A 24,176-nucleotide genomic window follows, 5' to 3' on the forward strand; every position below is an offset into this window, starting at 1 on the left:
CAACCATCTAGTCCTTGTCAAGCAGGCTGTGATTGTTGACGTGTTAGAAGTGTGCAATATTTAATTATCAGACTACTTATTTTCATGTTCAATGTATATTACTTTCATCTGGGATTCAAATGGGATTCTGCAGCATGCACACTGTGAACCTTTCATTTTCAACTTTCCACTAAAGAAATGTTTGGCAGATAAATATTTGAAGTTCTTTGTGACAACCATGTCTGTCTGTTGTGATAACTACAACCTAAGATATCAGTATAAAACGAAAAAATAGGGTTTATTTCATCTCAGGTTTTATTTTGATGAATTCAGGGATTGAGTTTATTGGTTATGAAAATATAAAAGTAATTGCCGAAATCTCAGAATTTAAAAACAGTGAAAAAAACATATGGTCTCATATGATCAAATGACAGATGTTAACTTGGTCTTGAGTATAAATATGGGTCAAGGTTCTAGACTGAAACACTTAGTGTTAATCTGTAATCTTCTCTATATTTATTGATTAGAATATCTTAGAAAATAGTCAACCAATAAAAGCAAAACGGCAGATCCTCTTGTGTCTCTTCCTGAGCAGACTTTTTTTTTTTTTGAAGGGGGGGGGGGGGGGGGGGGGGGTCCATCAACAGTACATCAGGTCTGGAGAGAGGCCATCAACACTAACAGTTGTCAAGACGTGATGTTGCCAAATACAGATATTACTGCATTGACCTCCCATGAGGATGATCATTCACAGCAGGTCTACATCCTTCAGCAGGGAGAGACACGCATCAGTGAAGGAAACAAGAAAGGAATAACTGACAACAGTGAGTCCACGGAGCCTGTGTGTGTGTCTAAATCCTGTGTTTATTACAACCTTGATATTGAAACATGGAATATTATCATTGCTACATTATTATTTTTTTTTTTTTTTTTGGTCTGCAGTTGTCCTCATGCACCACAGGGTGTCAACATTATATGAGATTGATGCAGTTACAGTCTTGCAGCTAAATATTTTATTATTTCAGTGTGTGTGTGTGTGTGTGTGTGTGTGTGTCACCAGCCCCCTCTGAGCAATTTTGTGGATCTTTATTGCGTGGAATGACCTTTGAGTGGCAGGGAGGGCAGTGCTACAGCTCAGTGAATACAGGGGGGAACAAGATGCAGAAGGATGGACAGGGGAAGGGAAGCAGGTGGTGCTGGTAGGAACTGGTGGAGTGAAGGATGTGCTTTTCCTGTCACCTCACTCAGGATTATGAGAGCCCAGAGAATTTCTGTGTAAAACTCTGGAGACATGGGAGTCCAGGTAGGTGAAGGTGTCCCAACAGAGGAGCCGAGCCAAAAATAGGGTACATAGTGATGGAATGAGAGAGCAGCTCAGCCCATTTTAGGCTGGATTCATCAATTCTTCATATTGTGACCCAACACAAGCTGGCAAGTGACACTGCACATGCATGTGGGCATTCCCAAAATATTAGTGAGACCATCCCCAGGGCCCAGGCTCCCGTGTGCCAAGCCCAGAGAGTCACTGCAGCCACGTTGTGCCAAAGTTCCCAATGAGAGCCACCCATTCTATGCATCTTGTATTGAGTTGTGTGTGTTCTGTGAGGTACTTTGAGCTGGATCACTTGTAAAGTTGATTTTTTTGTCATTTTAAATGTATTTTGGCAGATCAGCGTCCAGAGGTCAAAGTCAATGGACAAGGACAGATCTGCGTCTCATTTTGATATCGGTAGATGCATAGAATGGATGCTTAAGAGTAACTTAAATATTTTATTATTAATATGAATTAATTAATTAATATTAGGGTTTTTCTTCTTTTTTGGAGAAAAATGTTTGATGTTAATGACAAATTCTGGACATTAGAATTTTCTTCTTAATTGTCTTGATCACCTGTAGTTACTGCACAGTAACAAATTGCTGTGTATTTACTGTGGATTTACAACAGTATCCTACTGTATTTTATAATAATTGCAAAGTACTGTTAAATGTTAATCCCTCACATGTAAATTAACAGTAAAATCGGTCAATTAACAATCACAGTAGTGTAATTAAACAGCTTCGAACAGTATTTATAATGAATTGACGTACATTTACATTTACAATTCGTTAAAATACATTTACAATAGTATTTTACTGTATTTTTATTAACTACTGTTAAATATTCATGTTTACATGCATATTAACAGTTATTGCTTAGTTAACAATGAGAAACTAATTTAACAGCTTTATACAGTATTTTCTGTCAGGCAGTGGAGACGTGCTATAGTCCCTTCTCAAGTCCAGTCACTATCCATCAGCATCTTACTGATGATTGTGGTCCTATGTTTCTGTTTTGCTGATAGCACTTATTTATTGATCAAACTCCTCAACTAACTAACTAAACTACTCATTTTTGAGTGACAAGATGTAACAAGATGTCACAAATATATTATTTACTTGCTTCAGCTCTAGTAAAACAGCATATTAAACACTCTAATTTGCTTATAAACTTAACAAATTTGCAAAAGCAACATCCTAGAACACCACAGACTCGACAGGGTGACTGTGCTTGGTGAAGGAGCAGGTGCAAAAATTTCATCTGGTTTTATCATTGATCAGGGGAACATTTGATTTCAAATGAGCGCATTGTTTTGCCTGTTCTTTCAACTTTTTTTAAAACACATGAAGTACTGCATTAGCTTTTTCAACTAATGCTTCAACTACATCAAGTACTGCTGTAAAAAACGTTCTTTTTCAAATTGGAAAAATAAACACAATATATCTTCTGAAAATGTAGACGTTTCTCGTTTCTCCTTGACCTCATGTAACACAACATGCTACTCTACTGACTTATGAGCCCGCTTATGAGATAACCTCCCTCCCTAAACTACAACAACTAACAAATCACCCTCTCTCCTTTCTGTTTCTTGCTGTTCTATCCTCTTTGCACTTGTCCTGTCTTTAACCATTTTCTCTCCCCCTTGAACAGTTTATTGCTTTGGCCCATTTCTCTCCCCTCATTCTTATATGTCTTTCTCTCCCTCCATTAGCCTTTCATATTTTTATATTTTACCACAGACGTGTTGCTCATTTTTTTTTGCTTTTTTATGTTACAGGCTCTCGTCATCGGTGACTGAGGATACCAGCCAAGCGCTGCAGTCAAGTTCTGTCACTGTTCACTCTTTCTTTCTCCACCTCTTCTTTCTCCACGTTTACTTTTATTGTTCACATGCAAAAGACTTGTTTTCAACTTAGACTGTTACACTGTTCTTGCGTTTTAATGCAGTGTTACAGTGTTCTTGACGCTATTTTAATTTAGTGTTTGAGGCTATGCTCATGAGTTCAGTAAAGCGTGTCACTAATGATTTTATTGGAGACAGTTTCTTACAAATCTGGTTATGCAATTCTTGTTATTTTAGCAATACAACTAAATACTTCTAAATATTATTAATCTTCAAAAGTCTGTTGTAATAAAGTACAGCAAATGTGCTCTATACCAAGGGTTCTCAAACTTATTGCATAAAGGTCTGTATCTGATTTTATTCAAGGTCAGAGGTCAGGAATGATTGGCAATTACAAAATCAAATTTTATTGATTCAGTTATGACTATGTCTCTTCATTGAGCCAGCGTGCATAGAAATCCTATGTTGATGAGTGAGGCAGACACGGTTCAGACAGTTTGGTAGAAAACTTTTCTGAAAATAGAAAACGTCACTGTGCTTTAAAGTTAAGTTATTAAGTTAAATAAGTTACAAGTAAAAGCTCTGTGCTGTCGTTTCTGGGAAACGGTGTCAGAGTGAGTGCTTTGCTCTGTCAGTTGTGGTTTTTGGTTCTTGAAAACAGGGTCAGAGTGAGCACTCGTTCTACTGTCCACTCTGTGCTACTCTAGTTCTCCTGTCCTCCTCTAGTTTAACCTGACACTTCTTTATTTGAGTGCAGCCAGGTGAACAGTGGTGAATATGTGTTGTTGCTGAATGTGTTTCTGATCCAGGTATCAACACTAGAGGGCAAGACCTTTGTTAAATAGCTACTAGAAAAGTCGAGCTGTGTGTTTATTGTAGGACTTTTGGATGTTGACTGCCCTGCATACTTTTTTTAATTGGTGTGGATTTCTACGAATTAAATGCAAAAATAGCTGATTTTATAACACACTGCCATATAATGTAAATTTACCATAACCCACAGTTATCCTACTGGCATGTACTGTTAACCAAAATACGGTAATATGCTGTTAATGAAATCACTGTTGATGCGCTGTAAAATTACCATAACCCAGTTATCCTACCGTCATGTACTGTAATCCAAAAAACGCTAATATACTGTAGATTAATTATGGAAAATGTGCTGCAAAATAACCACAACACCCACCGTTATTCTATGGTCATATACTACAATCAGTAATATACAGTTAAAATAAATTACAGTATATGGATTGTAAAATAACAGTAAATTACAGGCGTCCCTGCTGCCAGTATTTTACTGTTATTTTACAGTGAAATTTGTGTGGAGAAAGTTTCCATTTCCTATTCCAAAAGTCAGTGCGTTTCAGAAGTAGGTTTTCCTGGAAGAGGTGGTGGAGGTGGGTGATTCCTTTCGGCTCCCAAGTGCTGAGATGAAAAGGGACTTTGTTCGTTACAAAGGTTGTTGTTGGGATTCTGTGGTCTCTAGAGTTTTCCACCAAGCAGAGAGGGTGGAGGCAATCATGGGGTTTTTGAACGAGTTATCATACCCTTTGGTTGTGGTAATGAAGGGGAGGTAACAGACACAAATGTTGTAGCAGTCTACCTGTTCAAGTTCAAACCAGGAGCTGTAATCTGCTTTTGGATTTATCCATTTAGTGATATAATGAAACTTATTTGCCAAGTAGTAATTAATTAAATTTGGTGCATCCAATCCTCCTTCAGACATTTTTTGAAGAGTAGCTAGGCTAATTCTTGTCTTCTTTTTTTTTCTTTGAGTCGAATTTTCTAATAGTGGGATCTAAGTTCTGGAACCACTTTGCTGTGGGCTTCATGAAAATCATGGAGAATAAATAGTTGATTTGTGGTAAAATCTTTCATTTTAATCGTGGCAATACACCCCATAAGAGAGATAGGAAGATTGTTCCAGCGTATCTGGTCATCAAAGATTTTCTCCAGGAGTGGATCAAAGTTCAAGTGGACCAGCTCTGATTTAAGTGAGATATTTATACCCAAGTATTTAATACTGCCCGTGGAGAAGGATGGTTGGAGACTTTGGTCTGCAGGTTCCCATGCATTCTCTGTTATTGGTAATATTGTTGATTTGGACTATTTAATCGAGTAGTCAGAGAGGGCTGAGAGATTTGAGATGAGGTTATGTGCCTCCTGTAATGATCTTTGAGGTTGTTAGAATTAGAATAAAACATCGTCAGCATATAAATTGATTTTATGTTTGGAAACAGCTGATTGGATACCTTTGATATTGGTGCTGTGACTTATTGCTGATGCCAGTGGTTCGATGAATGCGCTTGTTGATGTGGTCCCATTAGCAGTGACTGTAGCCTTGGCCCTTGGATGAGTTATACAGTGCGGATACCCAGTGGATAAGTGACTCTCCAAACCAAATTTTGAATGGTTGCAAAGAAGGACCGGTTAACTTTGTCAAAGGCTTTTCTGCATCAAGTCAAATTGCGTCTGCAACTGCGACATGCTGATCAAATTAAGAAGCCTTCTTATGTTATTTGAGTGTCGGCCTTTGATAAAGTCTGTTTGGTCATTGAGAATTATCATTGAGATTATTGTCTCCAATCTAGAAGCAAGTGCTTTGGAAATAATTTTGATGTTGCTATTGATCAATGACAGCGGGCAATAGCTGAAGGGGAGTGTTGGCTCTTTCTCTGGTTAATTTAATTGCAGCTGTATTCATTTGCGCTATTATATAAGCAGTGTTTTTGATCTCTGTCACTGTCCCGAGGAATAAGGGGGCTACCACTGACGGGACATGTTTCATAAATTTAACAGGAAAGCCATCCAGTTCAGGAGCCTTGCCCAAAGGTGCATTTTCTAGTGCAGTTAATAGTTCATCAACAGGCAGTGGTGCATCCAAGAACTTTCTTTGTTCCACAGTCAGTTGAAGCAGATTTAGATTTTTGAGGATGGCCTGAATGTCTTCTAGGTTTGGGTTGTGTGTAGTTGAATATAGGTTTTTTTTAGAAACTGTAAAAGATATGATTGATTACCTGGGGTGATTGTGTATATTTGCCGTTTGAATCCTGAATTGCAGCTATAAAAGATTTTTCTTTGTTGCGCTGAAGTTGATTAACAAAAAATTTGCCTGATTTGTTGCTATGTACAAAATTTTGATATCTGAGTTGTTGAAGTATGAATTCTTTTTTTTTTTTTTTTTTTTTTTTTTTTTTTAAGAATATTTCCTAGTTGTAATTTTGCGTTTTGCAGTTGGTCCATAATTGTTCATTCGGATTTGTAGGATATTGTTCTGTTAGTTCTTTAATCTTATCCTCAATGTTTTTTTCAGCCTGCTGTTCCTGTTTTTGTCTTGTAAGAGGAATAAGATATAATTTTGCCTCTGATTACAACCTTCCCAGCTTCCCAGATCAGGGATGGAGATAAATTTGGAAAGTCATTAATTTCCAAAAATGTTTTCCATTCCTCCCTTATTAACAAGTCAAATTCTGGATCCCTCAGGTGGAGGGACACCAGTGTGTGATCACTGATTATATTTGGGTGAATACTGGTATAGATTTTTTGTTTGATAGAGTTGTTTGGCAAAAATTCAATGCTACTTTACATTGCTACATTATCTTTTGACAGTTTTAAGTGTTTGTGTGTGCATTTCCTCGATACTAATGTTCAGTCATTAGTATCTGTCCTGGAGAAATGGATGAGTCTCAGACTATGTCCAATTAATTTCAAGCTGTATTTTTACTCCTCCATCTACAGGACTTCATTTATACGTGAGTTTTAAGCCCTGAAGAGTTTTAGTCCACCAGCTTTGTGCTATAGTCTTGACAAGTAACAACAGAAACCTTTAGAAATAATACCATGGACATCCATGACCTCTCCCTGAGCTTATTCCTATCAGCCTTGTTTGGCAGGTAGTGGTGATGGTACTGTAACATCAATAGCGAGAAAAGGAAACACCACCAACACAAACAATGGCTCAAAAAGAGACTGATGCGCATAATGTAACGTTCACATCATTTAAGTTAATGCCTTAAAAGCAGCATGATATTGACTTAAAATCATGTCACCCAGCTCTACTCTACACTACCTTCACTCTCACCACAACCTTCTCTGGTCATGAAGCAAACATGCATTCCAAAGGGATTTTTACCTTTTAACTTTCACCCACCAACATCAAGTCTATAATGTGAATAAGAGCAGTTGTTTGTACCCTGAGTCCGTTATTGACTTGTTCATCTGGAGTAAGGAAGGGATGGGGGTGGGGTCAGTGGCATTTTCAATTTTCAGCCTCTTTCACTCAGATGCAGCTTATCCAGTCGCTTACTTATCTGTTTTACTGGGGAGAAAAAACGTGTTAAAGTGCTATTAAATATAGAAAAGGCTGAGGATTTAAACACATCTGGAGGGAGCAGGGCTGTGCAGGGAAACAGAACGGGCGTAAGAGACTCTTTATACTAATGTGATCCTCTGTTGGACTCTGTGCCAGTAGAAGGGCTATTTTTAGTCCCATTTCCACTGCTAAATGCTCTGCCTTCCTCCAAAGTGACAATCACTTTAACCGGGGGAGAAAAGGGTAACACTTAATTACAGTTTCATCCTCCTCGCCAACAAGGTGGAACTTAAGAGGAAAATGTTGAGTCAAACGAAGGTCTATTATTTTATGTTACAGCAGAAATGTGGGTGTGTATTAGCTATGAAGGCTCAGCTGACTATTCAGAAGACCAAACAATTTTAATTTGATCACTCAAAAGAAACATAAGAGGCACTCACTTTTGAGTGTAGCAACAAAGAGCTAGCCTTGAGCTACTTTCTGAAAGTACTCCAGTGAACACAATCTCTGAATTTAACCCATGTCTTAAAGCAATATCAGCGCCTGCTTTTTGGACACAAGTGTATAAAACATCCAGTGAACTGTGGTCCTTGGATCACACGCTCTACAACACCAGTGAGACATCTGAAAAGATTTATAAGTTGGTGAACAACTTCTTAATGCTCCAGCATCTGCCACTCTGAGAAAGTCATCTTAAAAACCAAGAACAAAGAGATTAGTGACATTGTTGGCCTGAACAAAAGCTTTAGATTGAGCTGTTGAGCTGTTAGTAGAACAAAAACTGTCTTCACTGCAGTGCCAACCTGGTGACAAGGCAGGATTAATCTACAAAAACGCTTCATGCTTTGAGGTGATTACAAGAGGTGTGAAGACACTTTAAACTTGTTCAACATCAAAGAGCCCGAAGAGTCAGAGGCTTTGGACACCAAATGTTAATCAGTTATGAGACACAAGGGCACATGGAAAAGCTGGCATGCAAGTGTTTCTTCAGTTGGGAGGGAGGACAGGTGACACAGCTCATCTCAGCCAAATACCCAACGCAGGCCGCTCCAAGCTCCTTGCATCACACGACTAACCGGCATGTGAGTATAATATGAAATACATATGGGAATGTGCAGAAGTGTACGCATGTTTTTATCCATATTCAGCATCACCAGGAAGCATCTAATCTCTCTAAAATTTACTCTGCTGCAGGACTATCTATGGGTAAAGAGCCATTTGGAAGCCTGCTCTCACTAGTGGTTCCTGTTCTGTATTCTGGACTGTCCCTACAAGATCATGGCCCCACTCCCCATGAATCTGTAGATTTTGTTCATGCGGACCCGTATTATTACCTTGGAACCATTTTTAAAAGACCTTTATATTTGAGGAAAACACAGAAGCTTGTATAAAAAAAAGACCCAATGTCAGTATTTCTCCAGGAAACAGAATACATTCATCCTTCAAACCCTCTGCAGTTTCTTTCATCAAGAGCATGATGTATTTTTCCTTCATTTGCTTGCCTCAACCCCTCACAATTAAAATCAGAAACTAGAAACCAGAACACTGAACACATCTTCCAAAATAATAGGAGTCCACCAAAAAGTAGCCCTGTACTACAAACAGCAGGTCAAGGCAAAGGCCTATGACATCATGAGGGACAGTACCCAACTCCTCCACGCCCAGTTTCATATGATCCCTCTTGGACATCACCTATGCCTCCCTCAGTCCACGATTGGCATAGAACATCGTTTGTTCCTGAAGCCACAGGACAAGTGAATAGACACAAATCTGTGCTCTCCCTGGTGTTTGGCCCACACCAAACGTAGGTCTAAATTGATTATGCAGACTCCTACTCATTTACTTATCCATCCATCAACTGTGCATATTTATAGCATATTTTATAGTATTCATTAATTCATAATTAATTCATTCTTCTACGCTTATCTGTTTCCAGGTTGCGGGGGGTGCTGGAGCCAATCCCAACTCACGTTGGGTGAGGGTGGGGTACACCCTGGACAGGTCACCAGTCCATTAGAGAACCAGCACACCGAGACAGACAGAGACCAACAAGACCAACACTCAGACCTACAGACAATTTAGAGTCACTAGTTAACCCAAACATGCATGTCCTGGACAGTGGGAGGAAACCAGAGTAGCTGGAGGAAACACACGCAGGCGCAGGCAGAGGTTGAACATGCAACCTCTGCACAAAAAGGCCCCAGGCCCGGTAATAGAACCCACAACCGTCTTGCTATGAGGCAACAGCGCTAAGCACTATGCCGCCACGCTGCTCCTTTTAAAACAACTTTTGAATTGCATTACCAGTAATTCTGCTCCAGCTGTGTTATGTTATTGCTTGAGAGTTTTCTCTTTCTGTTTGCATTTCTATTTGTGTTTTAAACCAAATTGCCTTTGTGACTAATAAAGTTTTATTGAATTGAATTTAATCAAAACATCGTCCATGGCTGGATTATGCATGGATGCTGACAGAGGGCATAACATTACACCTTGTGGTATTGTCTACCAAGCCTCTCTCTTCTACGGGCTGCTCTGGAATTTGATTACATATGACATTTTTACTGAAAAACACAGGAACAATATATAGATAAATCTGGAAGTTTATTTGTCTGTAACCATTAGGGGGCAACTCCACTGGTTAAGAGATTACAATGAAGTCTATGCGAAAATAGGCCAACTTTTCATTAGATTTATTCGCTCTGTAAACATTTTCCTAATGAGTTTATGTCTCAGTCTCTAGTTTCAAATCTTCTTCAAAACATGATCACTTTTTTTAAATGATGTTCCCCTTTAGAAGAAATAAACCATAAAGAGAACAGAACAGCTCAGATACAACCCTTACTCCTCCTCAGCTTCACCTTTTCTGCCAAATATGGTTTCACCTGGTTAAAAAAAAAAAAAAAATCAAGATGCCGAAAGACAAATGACAAACTGGAGGTTTCAAAACAGCAGCTCACCAACCAAGGGTTCACGATGGACTGACACTTGGTATTAACATATAATGTACTTAAAGTGGCAATGAAGGGTTCACCTCCACACGGCCATTGTTCCCATATAGATTGAGATAAGAAGTATTACATACTTCAAAGCTGGTAAATGAAACTGTGTTTGTCATCATGAATTCCTGTATGTCAAAAACAGAAATAAGATATGAATATTTCTTCAGACTGACCTCCAAATGCCGGTCTCATGGTGAAGTCATGATCATCTACTTTGAGCAGGTGCTCTGTCTTCATTTTGCGAGATTTGGTCACATCTGGAGGCTTCTTTGCCAAGGAGCTGGAGGAAGAGCACACTCGCCATCAGAGGATGAACCACTTTTACAGGTCTTTTACAGGTTTTTAAAGAGACAAAAGGTAACAAGGCAGCGATGGAGAACAACAATCTGCTGGCACAACTGAGGACAAGAAGAGACTGATCATTTATATTCAGCCTCCTTTTTATTCTTACCTTCACTGTTTGAGGGTGGAGAAGAATAAGTTTCTCGCGTTCATTTTCCAGAGGCCCACACATGAAAGACCCACCATCACATCATTGGGGAGGAAATGCGAATTTGTGGTGGTAAGTATGCTACCATGCTACCAGTAGCCAAGAAAACAACAGAAGAGTTGCCCTATCCAGTCCAGTCCAGTCCAGTCATGAATTAAAACTTCCGCTGATATTGAAGGCAGCATTACCACCACCAGTTTCTGGCCACAGTTAACCAAAGTCACTCTGCTGTGAGACTCTATTGTTGTATATTTTTATTTTTTTTAAGCACAGTATTATTGGAGCAACCATTTAGAAATAGAAATAAATTACAGTCATTTCTCTGGAACAGCCCTCCCATTCTCCCTGTGCAGACTGTGTCCCCACAGCAACATCGCACTACGCCCTGCTCTGCTCATGACAAATTGGAGTCAAGATTCATAGAACCACCAAACAACAGCCACAAAAATCACTCAGCCACTAGAGGGCTTCAACAGACCGGGAATATCTGTATCTGATTCCTCGATCCACCCAAAGAGTACAAGTCCAACTCCAAGCTGAGCAAAATAAAATGTTTGTCAGTGACTGCATGTCACACAAGCCTGTAATAACACATGATAAAATCATTCACAAAACACAAGCATATAAATCTACTCGGTAAAGTTTTTAGTCTCAACATCAACATAACCTCCACCTTCCTCCTGTACGCACCAGTCATAATACCCAGAGCCACTTTTGGGCCCTTATCTTGTTGTTTCGCACATAAGCTGTATTTGCTCTAGACACAACTGCCTCCCTAAGTCTTTGTCCTGAACCCAGACCTCCACCTGCAGGTCAGTGCACTACAGGCAAATCCATCACCGTCCACCAGCAAATAGACAGATGCAGTACAGCAGGTTCGCCTTTCAAAATACCGTTTGAACCTTTTACATTATTTTAAGGTTTCCTCTCACTTGGGAATAAGTACAGTTCAATCATTTTATGATGATTGTGTTAAAGAAAGTAGTGTGCTTTTCAATAGGAGACTCCCAACACACACACACACACACACACACACACACACACACCCTTACCACAGCTTCAGAAGTGACCTGTGGCTTTCTACTAAACCAAGGCATCACATCCCGATCTGATTCAGAGACAATTCAAATGGGTCAAAGAAAGTTAGATGCCAGATTTATATAAGATAAATCTTTGACTTTCTTTTGCATCTTTACCTGCCAACAAAAAAAAAAAGAAATTGGCGTGATTTGCCTCAATTGGATTGTTGACTTCAGTCTTTAAAACTTAAAATGTAAACAATTTCGACTAAAATAACATGGCAAACATCCACCAACTATTCCCCTGCATTTTAAACATCTCTCCTCGGGCCCTGGTCACAATGTCATTTAACCAGCATCTGGAAAATATCCTGACAACAAAACTCCAAACCTTATTTTACCTGTTGTGTGTCCTGCGTGTTTTTGCCCCTACACTTACGTGCCATGCTTCTGGGTCTCCACGGTGCCGGTCCATCTCCTCACCCGGTGCCCGTGCTTACGGCATTCACCGGTAACGAGCAGACACAGAAGTAAAATCAGAGGTTTGGTCAGATAAGGCATCGTGACGGCGCACATCCACAGGTGAGTCCAGTGAAAGCCCCTCTCCGTCGGTTCATTCCAGCAGGGGTCAGCCGGCAGCGCATGGTGCTCAGCAGAGGAGAGATGCGTCCTCGGTCATGGCACCAGACTCTCTGCCACGCGACGCTGCGCGAAAGGAACGTGTACGTGTGTGTGTGTGTGTGTGTGTGTGTGTGTGTGTGTGTGTGCGTGTGTGTGTGCGATCCTATGCACTGTCTGCACCCATCCCCTCACGACACACACACTCACACAAACACACACACAGCATGAGAGCGAGAGAGAGAGAGAGAGGCTGGACATCTGTAGCCTACATGCTCCAAGGGAGTACACACACACACACACACACACACACACACACAGAGAGCATGAGAAAGAGAGAGAGAGGCTGGACATCTGTAGCCTGCATGCTCCAAGGAAGAACACACACACACACACACACACACATGCACGCCCATGCAAGGATTATCATTTGCTGCCTGGCATGACACAACAAGAGAGGCAGATTATTCCTCCCTCTTGTAAATAAAACCTCCATCATAGGAATCCCGTTTCACTCCAATCAGGGATGCGATGTGGTGGAGCAGTTTTAACATACACCCCTAGCATTTCACTCAGCAGAAGCACATGAGGCATACAGTATGGCTGCTGGTTTGATTCCGTTTCCCTTTCCAGAATGTCATTATGTCCTTGAGAGCAGGACCTTGGTGTGTAGTTTAAAAGCAGTAAATGAAATCTTGGATGTAGTTTTCACTCTCTAACACTAGATTATTTGTCCAGGATAATGCCAACATTCTGTAGTTTTCATACTGCCAGCAAATATTATGTGCATCTTCACACTTTAAACTGCCTCTTAGCTACAAACATAATGTGAACTACGAAAGTAAATGCACTTCATGTGGAAACATTTCATAAACAGGCCGGGCTAAATCTCAAAGCAACTTCTCACCGTGGGCGTCTTTCAGACCTTATTCCAGCAGGAGGCAACGGTCGTTTTATGGGGCCATTTTCAGCAGCATTTCTGGAAAGCACCAGATCGTGAACATTATTTAAATTGGAGTGGTGATTTAGGGTTTCTACCCCTGTTGAATGCTCTCTTCAAACCAAGCAGAAGTAACACATTAGGGTGGCTCTTGTGTGTCAAATAGCCAGTTGGTGTGTAGCTTAAATTTAGGTTCCAGTTTAGCCTATGTGTTCTAAAGGCTTAGAAACTGTAGCAGTACAAGAGGAATGCTGTCAAACTACGGCTGGACACCTAAGTTTACTTCACTAGAAGCTGCTTCACCCTGGAGACAAAGAACTTCCCAGTTTCCATTGTACAGTCCACACACTACTGGGACCGATCAAGGGGCATTGTGAAAACCTGGTCCTTACTTAAAGTCTTTTGTCCTCCTCAGCCTGCTGGGTGTTGCAGCACTGCTCTCCTCTCTCAGCCTGCAGTAGAACAATAGAAACTGGAGTGGGTGAATGGGTTGAGACAGTGACTGACTTTGTTCCTGGGCTGGCAAAATGCACCAACACTTGAATGCAAATTGTCATAAGCACAACGCAGTGAGGTAAAGCATTCAGGGAGAAGTTTGTTTATTTGACATATCACAGTATTCTGTGATAACACATCCTCTACCGAACTTGTCACATAGGAAATACAAAATTGTATTGTTTTGTGTAAAAGTTCACTTGACCTCTATGAGCCCTACTACAATGTGTGCTACTTGCTTCTCAAACAACTTGCAGAAAGAAAATGCTCCATAAAACAGTACTCATTCATAAAATATTGATTTATGAAGGTCATGCATTCTCTATGATGCAGCATGCAGCTCCAACAGGTCTAATAAGTGGTGCATAAAATTGCGTTTGTGTTAAGATAAGCCTAACAAAGAAGACCATAGACTAGAGGCTGTGTGATATCAACCTCAAAGCAGGTTTTGTCCTGAGTGCTTAAACCAAACATCAATTTCTTTCCTTTCTTGGGTTGTTTTATTAAACAAGAAGCATCATCAAGAACAAAGTCAGGAAAGATATCAAGTGTAATGGTGCAAATTGTCATTGTTATCATTCTGACCTCCTGCTGTAGGAAATTATGACTTAACAACTGTATGTGAAATATGAAAACATTTTTCAGAACGCTCTTTGAGGAACCTTTCTCAAGGAGTGACTTTCTCAAGGAGTGACCATCATACTATGGCTCAATAAGGAAAGATACAAATGAGCATCAATGTGGAAACTTTTCAATAAAGGGTTGGTAGTGCTGTTTAAAGAGATTGATTTCAGTGTGGGATGACACAAATGTAGAGCTGGTTTAGATGAACAGGAACCATCTGACAGCTAAATGGTTAGTGGAGTACAACACATGGGTGGGAGAAATCTGAGCAGCGAGTACAGTAGGTTCAACTCCTGGCTGGACCGGACTACTTACAGTCTGACCCCCCTCAAATCTGTTGAAATATTAATCAAAAAATTGGTGAATAGGACAGTGTTGATGCTGTACAACGTAGAATGAAATTTTAGTGTTCCATTATACAGAAATGGAAGATCCAAAGTGATGCAACATGAAAACACAAGTTCAAAAGCAAAATATGGCTATTAGAAAGCAAGCAGAAAATTATAGATATTATATGATAATAAATGTGTGAAGAAAATAAAATGGAAGAAATAATATGTGGATTTGAAAGAGCAATTTAAAAGACACCTGCAGTCGGATGCTTGATTCTCACCACATACAGAGATCATTGATCTGTGCGGTAGACCAACTGGTCGTAAGATCGTGCTCATGAGGACTGACAGCCCAACAGCTACAAGTAGGGGAAGTTACCACCTCACTCTGGAGGAGTGATGGGAGTACGGGCCAGGCTTTGGACCTGAATTTGTTCAAGGTGCAAGTGTTTACAAATACTTAAAACAAAAAGCACAAATCGATGATGATAAGAAAAAAAAGAAGCCTTCAGTTATGATAAAAAGGAAAAGCTACAAACTCACCCTCATCAATAACTCAGCATCACTTTCCCACTGTCTCGAAGTTTGTTACCTCCCCAATAACAGAGTGAACCCTCTTATCCCAACACTCTTTGAGGCCCAGCAGGCCATCCATCCATCTTCAACTCCTTATCAGAAGTCAGGTCACTGGGGTAACAGCTTTAGAAAGGAGTTTCAGACTTCCTTATCCCCAGCAACCGCAGCTAACTCTGACAGAGGAATCCCGAGGTGCTCCCAGGTCAGTGAGGAGATATACTGTCTCTACCTTGTCCTGGGTCTGCCCTGAGGTCTCGCCTAGTTGGATTTGCCCAGAGCACCTCCCAAGGGAGACACCCTGGTGGCAAATTTATCAGATGCCCAAACCACCTCAACTGACTCCTTCGCATGGAAAGAATCAGCAGCTGTACTCAGAGTCTCTCCCAGATGACTGAGCTTCTAATCCTATCTCTGAGGGAGACCCCAGCAACCCTGCAGAGAAAACCCATTTCGTCTGCTTTTGGTCTTTCAGTCATAACGCCAGGAGGCATCATGACTGAAATCCTTAAGCCCCTCCCAGTGGGCATTAAGCCCTTTCAAAGCGGTCCAAATTAGACTAATACTGCATGTAAATACTTAGCCAATCAAACCTACCTGGCTTCCAGTACGAACCTCCCTTCCCAAAGGTAAGCTCACTCATTTTCTACCACGTATCTGTTTCAGGGTCATGGGGGATGCTGGAGCCAATCCCAGCCAATGTCCCAGGCTTGGGATTCTACATGTTGGATATGATGCTGAGTTCATTCATTGCTGAGAGGAAACCTGACTGGTCATGGAGGACAGAACAAGGATTGAGTTTGAACCTTTGTGCATGGCACATTGAAGAAGTTCAGATTAATTTATGTGCAAAGCTCTGAATGCCTACTTCGGCCATTCTCTTGATGTTAATAACGCTTGTCAAGGCTAACTGGGGCTGAACAAAATCTCTGCACATGGAACAATGCATGTGTTGCTTATAACTGTAATATTCATATTTTTGCATAATTAATTCAAACATCAACATAGCCAGCCTTTAATTAAAATCCCGAGCCTCAAACCAACCATACTTAATAACCTTTGCTCTAAATTTAGCTCAATACAAATTTCAACTTCCACAATTTCCACAGCACTGAGTCAGCTCTGCTAACAGTCACAAATGAGTCTACTCTCTTTCGGCTGCAATTTTATTTTTGTTTGTTGATATTTTTGACTGCTTGGTATATTTTATATCTCATCTCATCATGTGGTTTGCACACCTGATAAGGCTTTGCAATTGCTTAAATCACATCTGAAACCAAAAAGATGGAAAATGAATCTTCTGGAACTGCATTTTTGCATAAATGTATCTCAAAATATGATCTTCAGTGAAGTGTGATAAAGGGCAGGTGGAGGATTGGGTTTGGGCCTTTTTTGCTTGGCAGGTTGAAGAAGTGCGGATAACTTCTTTTGAATGATGCAATTGGTACTGGAATTTAACCATCAGCAACAGCTAAAGAAAATTCCAAACCATGAGCTGGCACAGATCCAAAGTGGCTGGTGGATTCAAGGCCGATTAGCTGCTTTCTCATCTTCTTGGAGGTGATGGGGATTGCTAAGAACTGAGCTGGTCAGGACGATCAGCTTGGCCCCTAGAATCATGAAGGTGAGTCATGGTTAGAAAGCAGAAAGAGCGAGTGGAAAAACAGCTGTGGTTTAAATGTTCTAGGGCCAATGAGATGTAGAGCCTCAGTGTGATGATGTGATTGGCTTTCCCATTTGAACTTATGCTGAAAGCTTCCTTCAACAATTTTTACATCCTCATACGAAGAACTTTGCAGTGAGTCAGTGCTGAAGATAATATAAGATAAACATTGAATATTTAATTAACGGTGCTAAAAAATGAAAAATCCCACTGATGTGTGCATAAGTCTTTACTCAGCTTTCTTGATATGACTTGTTCATTAAGAAAAATCGATGATAATTCCTTTGTGCTGCTGAATTTGAATTGACAGCTCAAAGCAAAATTTTATTTACAGTTCTCATAAAATTAATTCCTCTATCGTTAAGTTAATTTATGTAGAATGCTGTTTAATTAATAAATCACTGATAAAGTCACTGAAATATTATTTAGATAAAGGAACGCTTTATCTTAATTTACACACATGAATTATGCACTACATACAGTATTGAATCACTTACTTTTTACCATATTGCCTCACAAACACACTCCCAGCCACCTAGATGGCAGTGCAGCAGAAGCTCTACGTGCAGCCCTGGATGCACGTAGAGCTTCACAATTTTTCTGACTCACCTAACAGCATCACTGAGTCAACATCCGACTCCCTTTACCACAGTTTCCCGCAGTACCCACCGTGCAGCTTCTGAGAAATGCAGCTTATCCTGGATTTCACTTCCGAACGACAGGCAGCTCGCTCTCAATCACCCACTGAATGATCTGGCTTGTTGCCAACACTGCCATGGGACGGGATGAATTATGTAAAAACTTTGGTCTGGCATCTCCATATTAAAATGGGATAGGGCCTTCAGGTTAATTTATCTGCAAAGCTCTGAGTGCCTACTGCATCCATTCTCTTGCTGTTAATAGGGTTTGTCATGGCTAACTGGGGCTGAACAAAAGCTTTGCACAAGGAAAAATGCGTGTGTTGCTTGTGACTGCAATATTCATATTCTTACATGATTAATTCAGACACTATATACGATAGCGTATGCCCCAAGCCAGCTTTTAATTAAAAACCTAAGCTTCAAACCGACCATACTTAATAACCTTTGCCCTAAATTTAGGTCAATACTAATTTCAACTTTCAGAACAGCACTGAGTCAGCTCTGCTAAGTCACAAATGACCTTCTACTCTCTTTGGACTGTAATTTTGTTTTTGTTTATATTTTCTACTGCTTCTGATATTACACTGCATGCTCATCTAATCACCTGGTTGGCACACGTGATAAGGCTTTGCAATTGTCTCAGTCACGTCTAAAAGGATAAGGAACGATCAATTTCAACTAACAGCTAACATTGCTGCATTGTTTTTGTTCATATTGTTACATGATTTAAACATTCACATACTGGCAGGAAAAAGTATGAGAAGATCTTATTCATGATTCAACTGACGTTAACTGTCAGGTATCAGGAGTTAGCTCTTGCAGTCAGGAAAACCAGTTTGAAGGTGCATGTTAAAGATTCGTTAAAATACTTTTCACATTTGGACTTCACAGGCACGTCTGCTGCCATGAACTATGCTTCACAAAAAAAGTGATAAACAGCAGCACATCTTTTAATCTATGAGAAAATGCAATGCATACTCATGTGGCAAGGAAGAATAAAATTATTTGGGGCTTTTCTATCAGAGGTTTGAAAAGTTCACCATCATCATTGGATAATGAATTCCTGACTTGGAGGAGGAGCAGATCACATTTATGACCAAATCAGTCATTGCAGTGGTATCAGGGTTTTGTTCTCCAGTATAGACCAATATCAATGTGTACTGATTCACACTGGTATTATAAATACCCAAAGGCATCATTTTAGGCATCTTATTTTCATTATACTTGTATTTAGAAATATGTCATCAAGAGCTTGATCAAACATATGTACAATCATCAGTGTCTCTGGATGTCTTGAGGGTGACAAATGGTGAATGGCATTCAGCTGAATTAGACAAAAAAGGAAAAAGTTCTATATCACCTAAAACAAATATTATTTTATTTTAGAGAACTGGAGACAGTGTTTGAAGTTTTTATTACTTTTTGTCTTGGCTGCATAACCTCACTCTTACACCTTCATACTCACAGGGAACATTGGTCCCACATTTCTCCTCCACAGTCTACTTTCATTGCCCAGATATACATCATTGATTTGTTCATATGGCATGGCCCAAGTGAGAATTGTGATCTACAAGAGGCCACACATTTTTGTCTTTGGTGGTATGTATTCTGTTTGTTTTACCCCAATAGTTTCTCTTAAATATTTTATGTATATATTTATAATTTATGCCTCTTACTGCCAATTTATATATTTTGTAAAACAATTTGTATCTTTGTTAAGAAAATGTAATACCTTTTAAATCTTCACATATTTTTATTCTTCCAAAACAGTTTATATAATGCCTGTAGAAGAATTAAGAGCATTTACCTGCCTCAGCAGCACAGAGAAATCCTTTGGATTTTGTCCATTTAGTGTTTATCTATGGCGAGTAAGCACTATATGTGGATTTCATTTCTCTGTAACTGTACTAATCACTTCAATGAATTTCCATTATCATATTTATTTTATATATGTACTGAGCAATCCTGAAAGCATCAAAACGTTTAAATCCCATCAAGGTAAAGGGTATTTACACAAGAATGCAAAAAGCTTTTGCCATTTTTTGTTTACTGCATAATTCCATGTTCATTAACTGCTGAAAATAAACACATGGACCGCTGTTAAGAAGAAACAAAATAATAAAGGATTTCACCTTGACTTTTTTACACATATTGTAGAGTGATAAAAACACAAAACTTAGCAGCAAAATTGGTTTCCATCAAAAGGCATTGTTCATCACCAAACTGCTCTTGGATGATGTTCTGGTACCATTCTTTATTCATGGCTGTGTTTTTAGGCAAGATTGTGAGAGAGCCCACTCCCTTAACCTCCCGCCTCTCTTCCCTTCTTGCCTGGGTTAAGATATTCCACAGTAATACATGTTTGTCATACTGAATTAAACAAAAGCCACTTGTGTGTGTGTATTTTTATTTTTCATACACAATTCAAAATTCAATTCAATTCAAAACATTTTTACATGAACTCTTATAACAACTTAACATAGGCCATTACAAATTATTCCTCCAATATTCGTTTAACAGTCATGAAGTGAGCACACAAAACCCTTAAGAAAAAGAAACAGAGTCAGGGTGAAGCAAGGCACAAACTCCCTCTCAAAAAATTATTATTATTATTTTCTCAAAAAAAAAAAAACTAAACTGAGCCTGGCACTGCAGTCGGCAACACTTAAAGAAAAATCTTGCATGACCAAACCAAGCACGAGAGTCCAATCCAATGCCAAAAACACACATCGATAAAGGCTCAGGCTACAAAATAGTTCTGTCAATCATGACACCTTCATCCTCCTTAAAGTCCTCCCTCCATCTTACTCTCATTCCATCCACCCCTCCCTCCATCCATCTCCCACCTTCCCCTTTACTCAACATTCCACCTGTCCAAGTTGCAGGGTAATATAAATTGCTGGGACCTCCTTGCTGTGTCAACAACTCTGTAAGGTTTGGGGAGTTTTGCAATTACATCTCTTCTAGGGAAGAATCCCTCATCTTTCTCCTTAAAGGTAAAGCTTGGTTTACCATATCCAGCTTTGCTTCTTCTCAGAAACTTATACTCTAAGTCGTCACCTTCGACCTTCTCCAGCAAGCCAATGTAGCGGTAATTTCTTGATTTGCCCTTGAAGTTTACAACTACAAAGTCCCCAACTGCAAGCTCAGTATTTTCATCGTCATCATTTCAGAACTCTCATGGTTGGTCTGTATCAAGTGGAATCATGTCGTCACTCACTGAGCTGCTTTCCATAATGGGTTGCTGTTTTGTTTTGTTTTTTTTGTTTTTTTCTTTGCATCCTGTTTCTTGAGTATTTCTCTAGCCTTCTTTTCTTTCTTTTTGTGACTTGCCTCCAACACCTGTTTCTCGGGTGTGTTGGTCAAGATTAAGTTGAGCCATTGGCTCAACTTACCCCAGAGCTACCATATTGAATTTATTAGCCCCCACAGCTAAAATTGTGCACATTCATGCTAGGTTGACTTGCTAATTTTGTTGCTTATAGATACTAAAATTGATGTATAAAACAAATTCAAACTTATCTATTTTGGTCTAAGTGAAAACCTCATGAAACTTACAATCAACTAAATTCACTTTTTTGGGTGAAAAATGTTTTTTTGGACATAAATGTCTAACCACTTTTTCCATGTGGTTCTTACCTTCACAGACTCCATGAAATGATGCCTTCCTCCTAAATCATTGGTCACATGTTCACTTTGTGTTATGGTTTCCTAGCAACGGGGGGGGGGGGGCTCAATTTACCCAGTCTCCCCTACAAGTGAGGTAGAGCAAACAATCACAGTGCGCAGCCTTTCTTCTCGTTGTGGCTGCATGCAGTCATATATGTTCTTTCCTCCTTCCAAACCATTGGGAAAATGCTTTAACCCAGGTGGGAGTATATCTGTGGTTTGAGAATATGCTTGGACTCACTGTTTCAAATTCCTGCTTTGGGAGCATGGCCAGAATTATATTTTTTCTTTGACAGGATATGAAATATGGTGATATTTAAGACTATTCACATATGCTTAAGAAATAATCTGTAGTGGGAGTTTACCAGAGAGTGGAAAGTTAAACAGGATCCTTGAATTCCTGTTTGACTGTTGATGATATCTAACTGGTATTTTGTATGTTTAGCTGAGCTGAGTTTTATCGTTGGAGTTGACTCTTAGCTGTACTTAGTACAGTAACATTGTCACATTACCAACATTTTAAAATCTGTGGTTGTTTGTAGCTAAATGAATTAAGATAAACTGGAAACTCTTTCTACTAGGACACGCTTTCTCAAGTTTACATAATACAGTTAGCTTATTTGTATTATTATAACTTTATCAGTTATAAACCTCCATGTGACAGTATTTGTCTAAAATGAACTTTTCCAACTCAAACTGACAACACAAAAGCAGGATCCTCACACAGCCGAGAAACCTAGATAAGACTGAGTATCAGAGTTCCCTTCAATATTTTTGTTATGTCATCTCTTAGCTTGTCGTTCTTGTAGCTCTATTTAGTGGACTTTGCTTCAGCAATTGAAATGAAGACGATTCAATCCTGAGAGTCTCTCAAAAACAGGAAAGGAAATTAGCAGTGAATAATTCGACTTTGACTCTTGGTTCAGCTGAAAAATTAATTATTTAGTCATTGGTGTTCAGACAATTTTCACATTTGATAATGTCACAATTGTAACAGTGAATTTGTCGTATTATCATAAATAAGTAACCATGAAAGAAAGAAGTTTTCCTATAAACTGCTTGTTACATGGTTGGGCTTAGCAACTAATGTTGGAAAAGTTCAGGAACAGGGAACTATATTAGCAAATGTAACCTTTCCAGTAGACAAAACGTCCATGTTTTATTAATAAAAGATAATGGATAGAAAATCATGCATTTATTCACTTTAATTAACTAAACTTTGCTTAATTATAAGTTACATGGCCAAACTTAACAGCTAATATTACTTTTTTTTCCAATTCATCTGTTGAATGCTCAGAGCTCTTTTTAAAAACATGTTTTCAACAATTTAGGCTGCAATGCTGGAAGATAATGTAGCAATTCAAGTTTCCTGAATTATGGAAATGAATGTTCTTAAAGACATTATTAATAGCTAAATGTTGTTAGAGATATTTGTTTTACTTGAAATGCTATGTCAGTAACATATCAGCTAAAAGTGGATATTTATTTTATTAAGAAGTTCATGATGCTTTGCCAAACCTAGCAGCAAAAATTTTTGGAAATTTTTATAGGAAATGCATGTTGTACATGCTATGTTGTACACAACATAACAGCTAATGTTAGACACTTTTTTTTTAACACATGCATTGTACACTAAATATTCTTTTTTACTTTTGATAAATGTTGGTGTTCTTCACCTCTAAGGCTGCAACACTGGCAGCTAAACTAACTGTTCCAATTTACTGTCATATTAAAATGAAATTTCTGATAGACATTAGTAGTAGCTGACGTTGTTAGAAACATTCATTTTACTCAATGACATGATGTCATATTTCCAAACTAAGCAGCTAATATTCTTGGAAACAATTGGACTTTCACCAAACTCCTCTATTTGTCAAAAGTGAGTCCTATTTAAAGGGCTACATACTATACTGGACACAGAAAGTCAGCCTCATCATGCAAATACCATCTGATTTACATGAGCGGTACAGAGTGTGTTCTCCAGATTGTCCGTTATAACATGACATGTCATCGATGAGTGCTCTCTAGTTTTACATGGTGGACAATCATCAAACGCCTCCACCTGGTGAAACATTTTAAGAGTTAAAGTAATTTGGGGGCGGGCAAATCCAGGAGGCTCCAATTTGCACAGGTGTGCTCAGGTCTGTTCATCGCTTACAGCTTTAATTTATTTTCTCCCAACACTTAAGTGTGATTCATGTTAAACTTGCATTAATGAGCTTTTGGAGTCTTTTCAAATTGCCCACTATCAAAGTACGATTTGGGTGTAAGAAGCTGTCTCCTTTCTTTGACAGAAGGGCTGTGTTCCCTCTCAGAGACGGCTGCCAGCTGATACATTTTATCTTTCAAGTGCTTTTAACACTATCCACAGCAGTCTGCATTCATCCAAACCTGACTACATTCACAGTGACAAACGCAGCTCGTAATTATCTGAGCAGTAGACCCAATCCGTGAGCTGCTGAACGACGCTTCATTCGGAGTTACAAGTCTCTATCAATGCTAATGAAGAGAAACGTTATGTTTAACAGTCATCATATCATCCCTGGTCACTATAATATCATTTATGGACCCATATGTAACAGAAGCTGATGAATTACATTTGCTTTACATTATTAATTTGGTGTGGATGAATGATGTCATGGTGGAAACGTTCTGAGTTTG

The 24,176-nt window shown here is 39.2% G+C and overlaps 1 protein-coding gene across 2 annotated transcripts in view; it reads right to left on the bottom strand.

The window, feature by feature from the left end:
• gabrr2a (gamma-aminobutyric acid type A receptor subunit rho2a) overlaps nucleotides 1-12,521 on the bottom strand; it is a 56,237-nt gene extending 43,716 nt beyond the window's left edge. Inside the window, exons 1-2 of one of the 2 annotated variants that reach the window (XM_029493803.1) lie at nucleotides 12,407-12,521; nucleotides 10,625-10,735 (exon numbers count right to left, since the gene is read on the bottom strand). In XM_029493803.1, coding sequence (XP_029349663.1) covers nucleotides 10,625-10,735; nucleotides 12,407-12,521 — 226 coding nt within the window. Of the gene's footprint in view, nucleotides 1-10,624; nucleotides 10,736-12,399 lie in introns of both variants that reach the window. The other variant, XM_029493802.1, reaches the window with a different exon arrangement.
• Between the last annotated feature and the right edge of the window lie 11,655 nt (nucleotides 12,522-24,176).

This window comes from Echeneis naucrates, chromosome 22, assembly GCF_900963305.1.
Source record: "Echeneis naucrates chromosome 22, fEcheNa1.1, whole genome shotgun sequence".
In the NCBI taxonomy this organism is placed as follows: Eukaryota; Metazoa; Chordata; class Actinopteri; order Carangiformes; family Echeneidae; genus Echeneis; species Echeneis naucrates.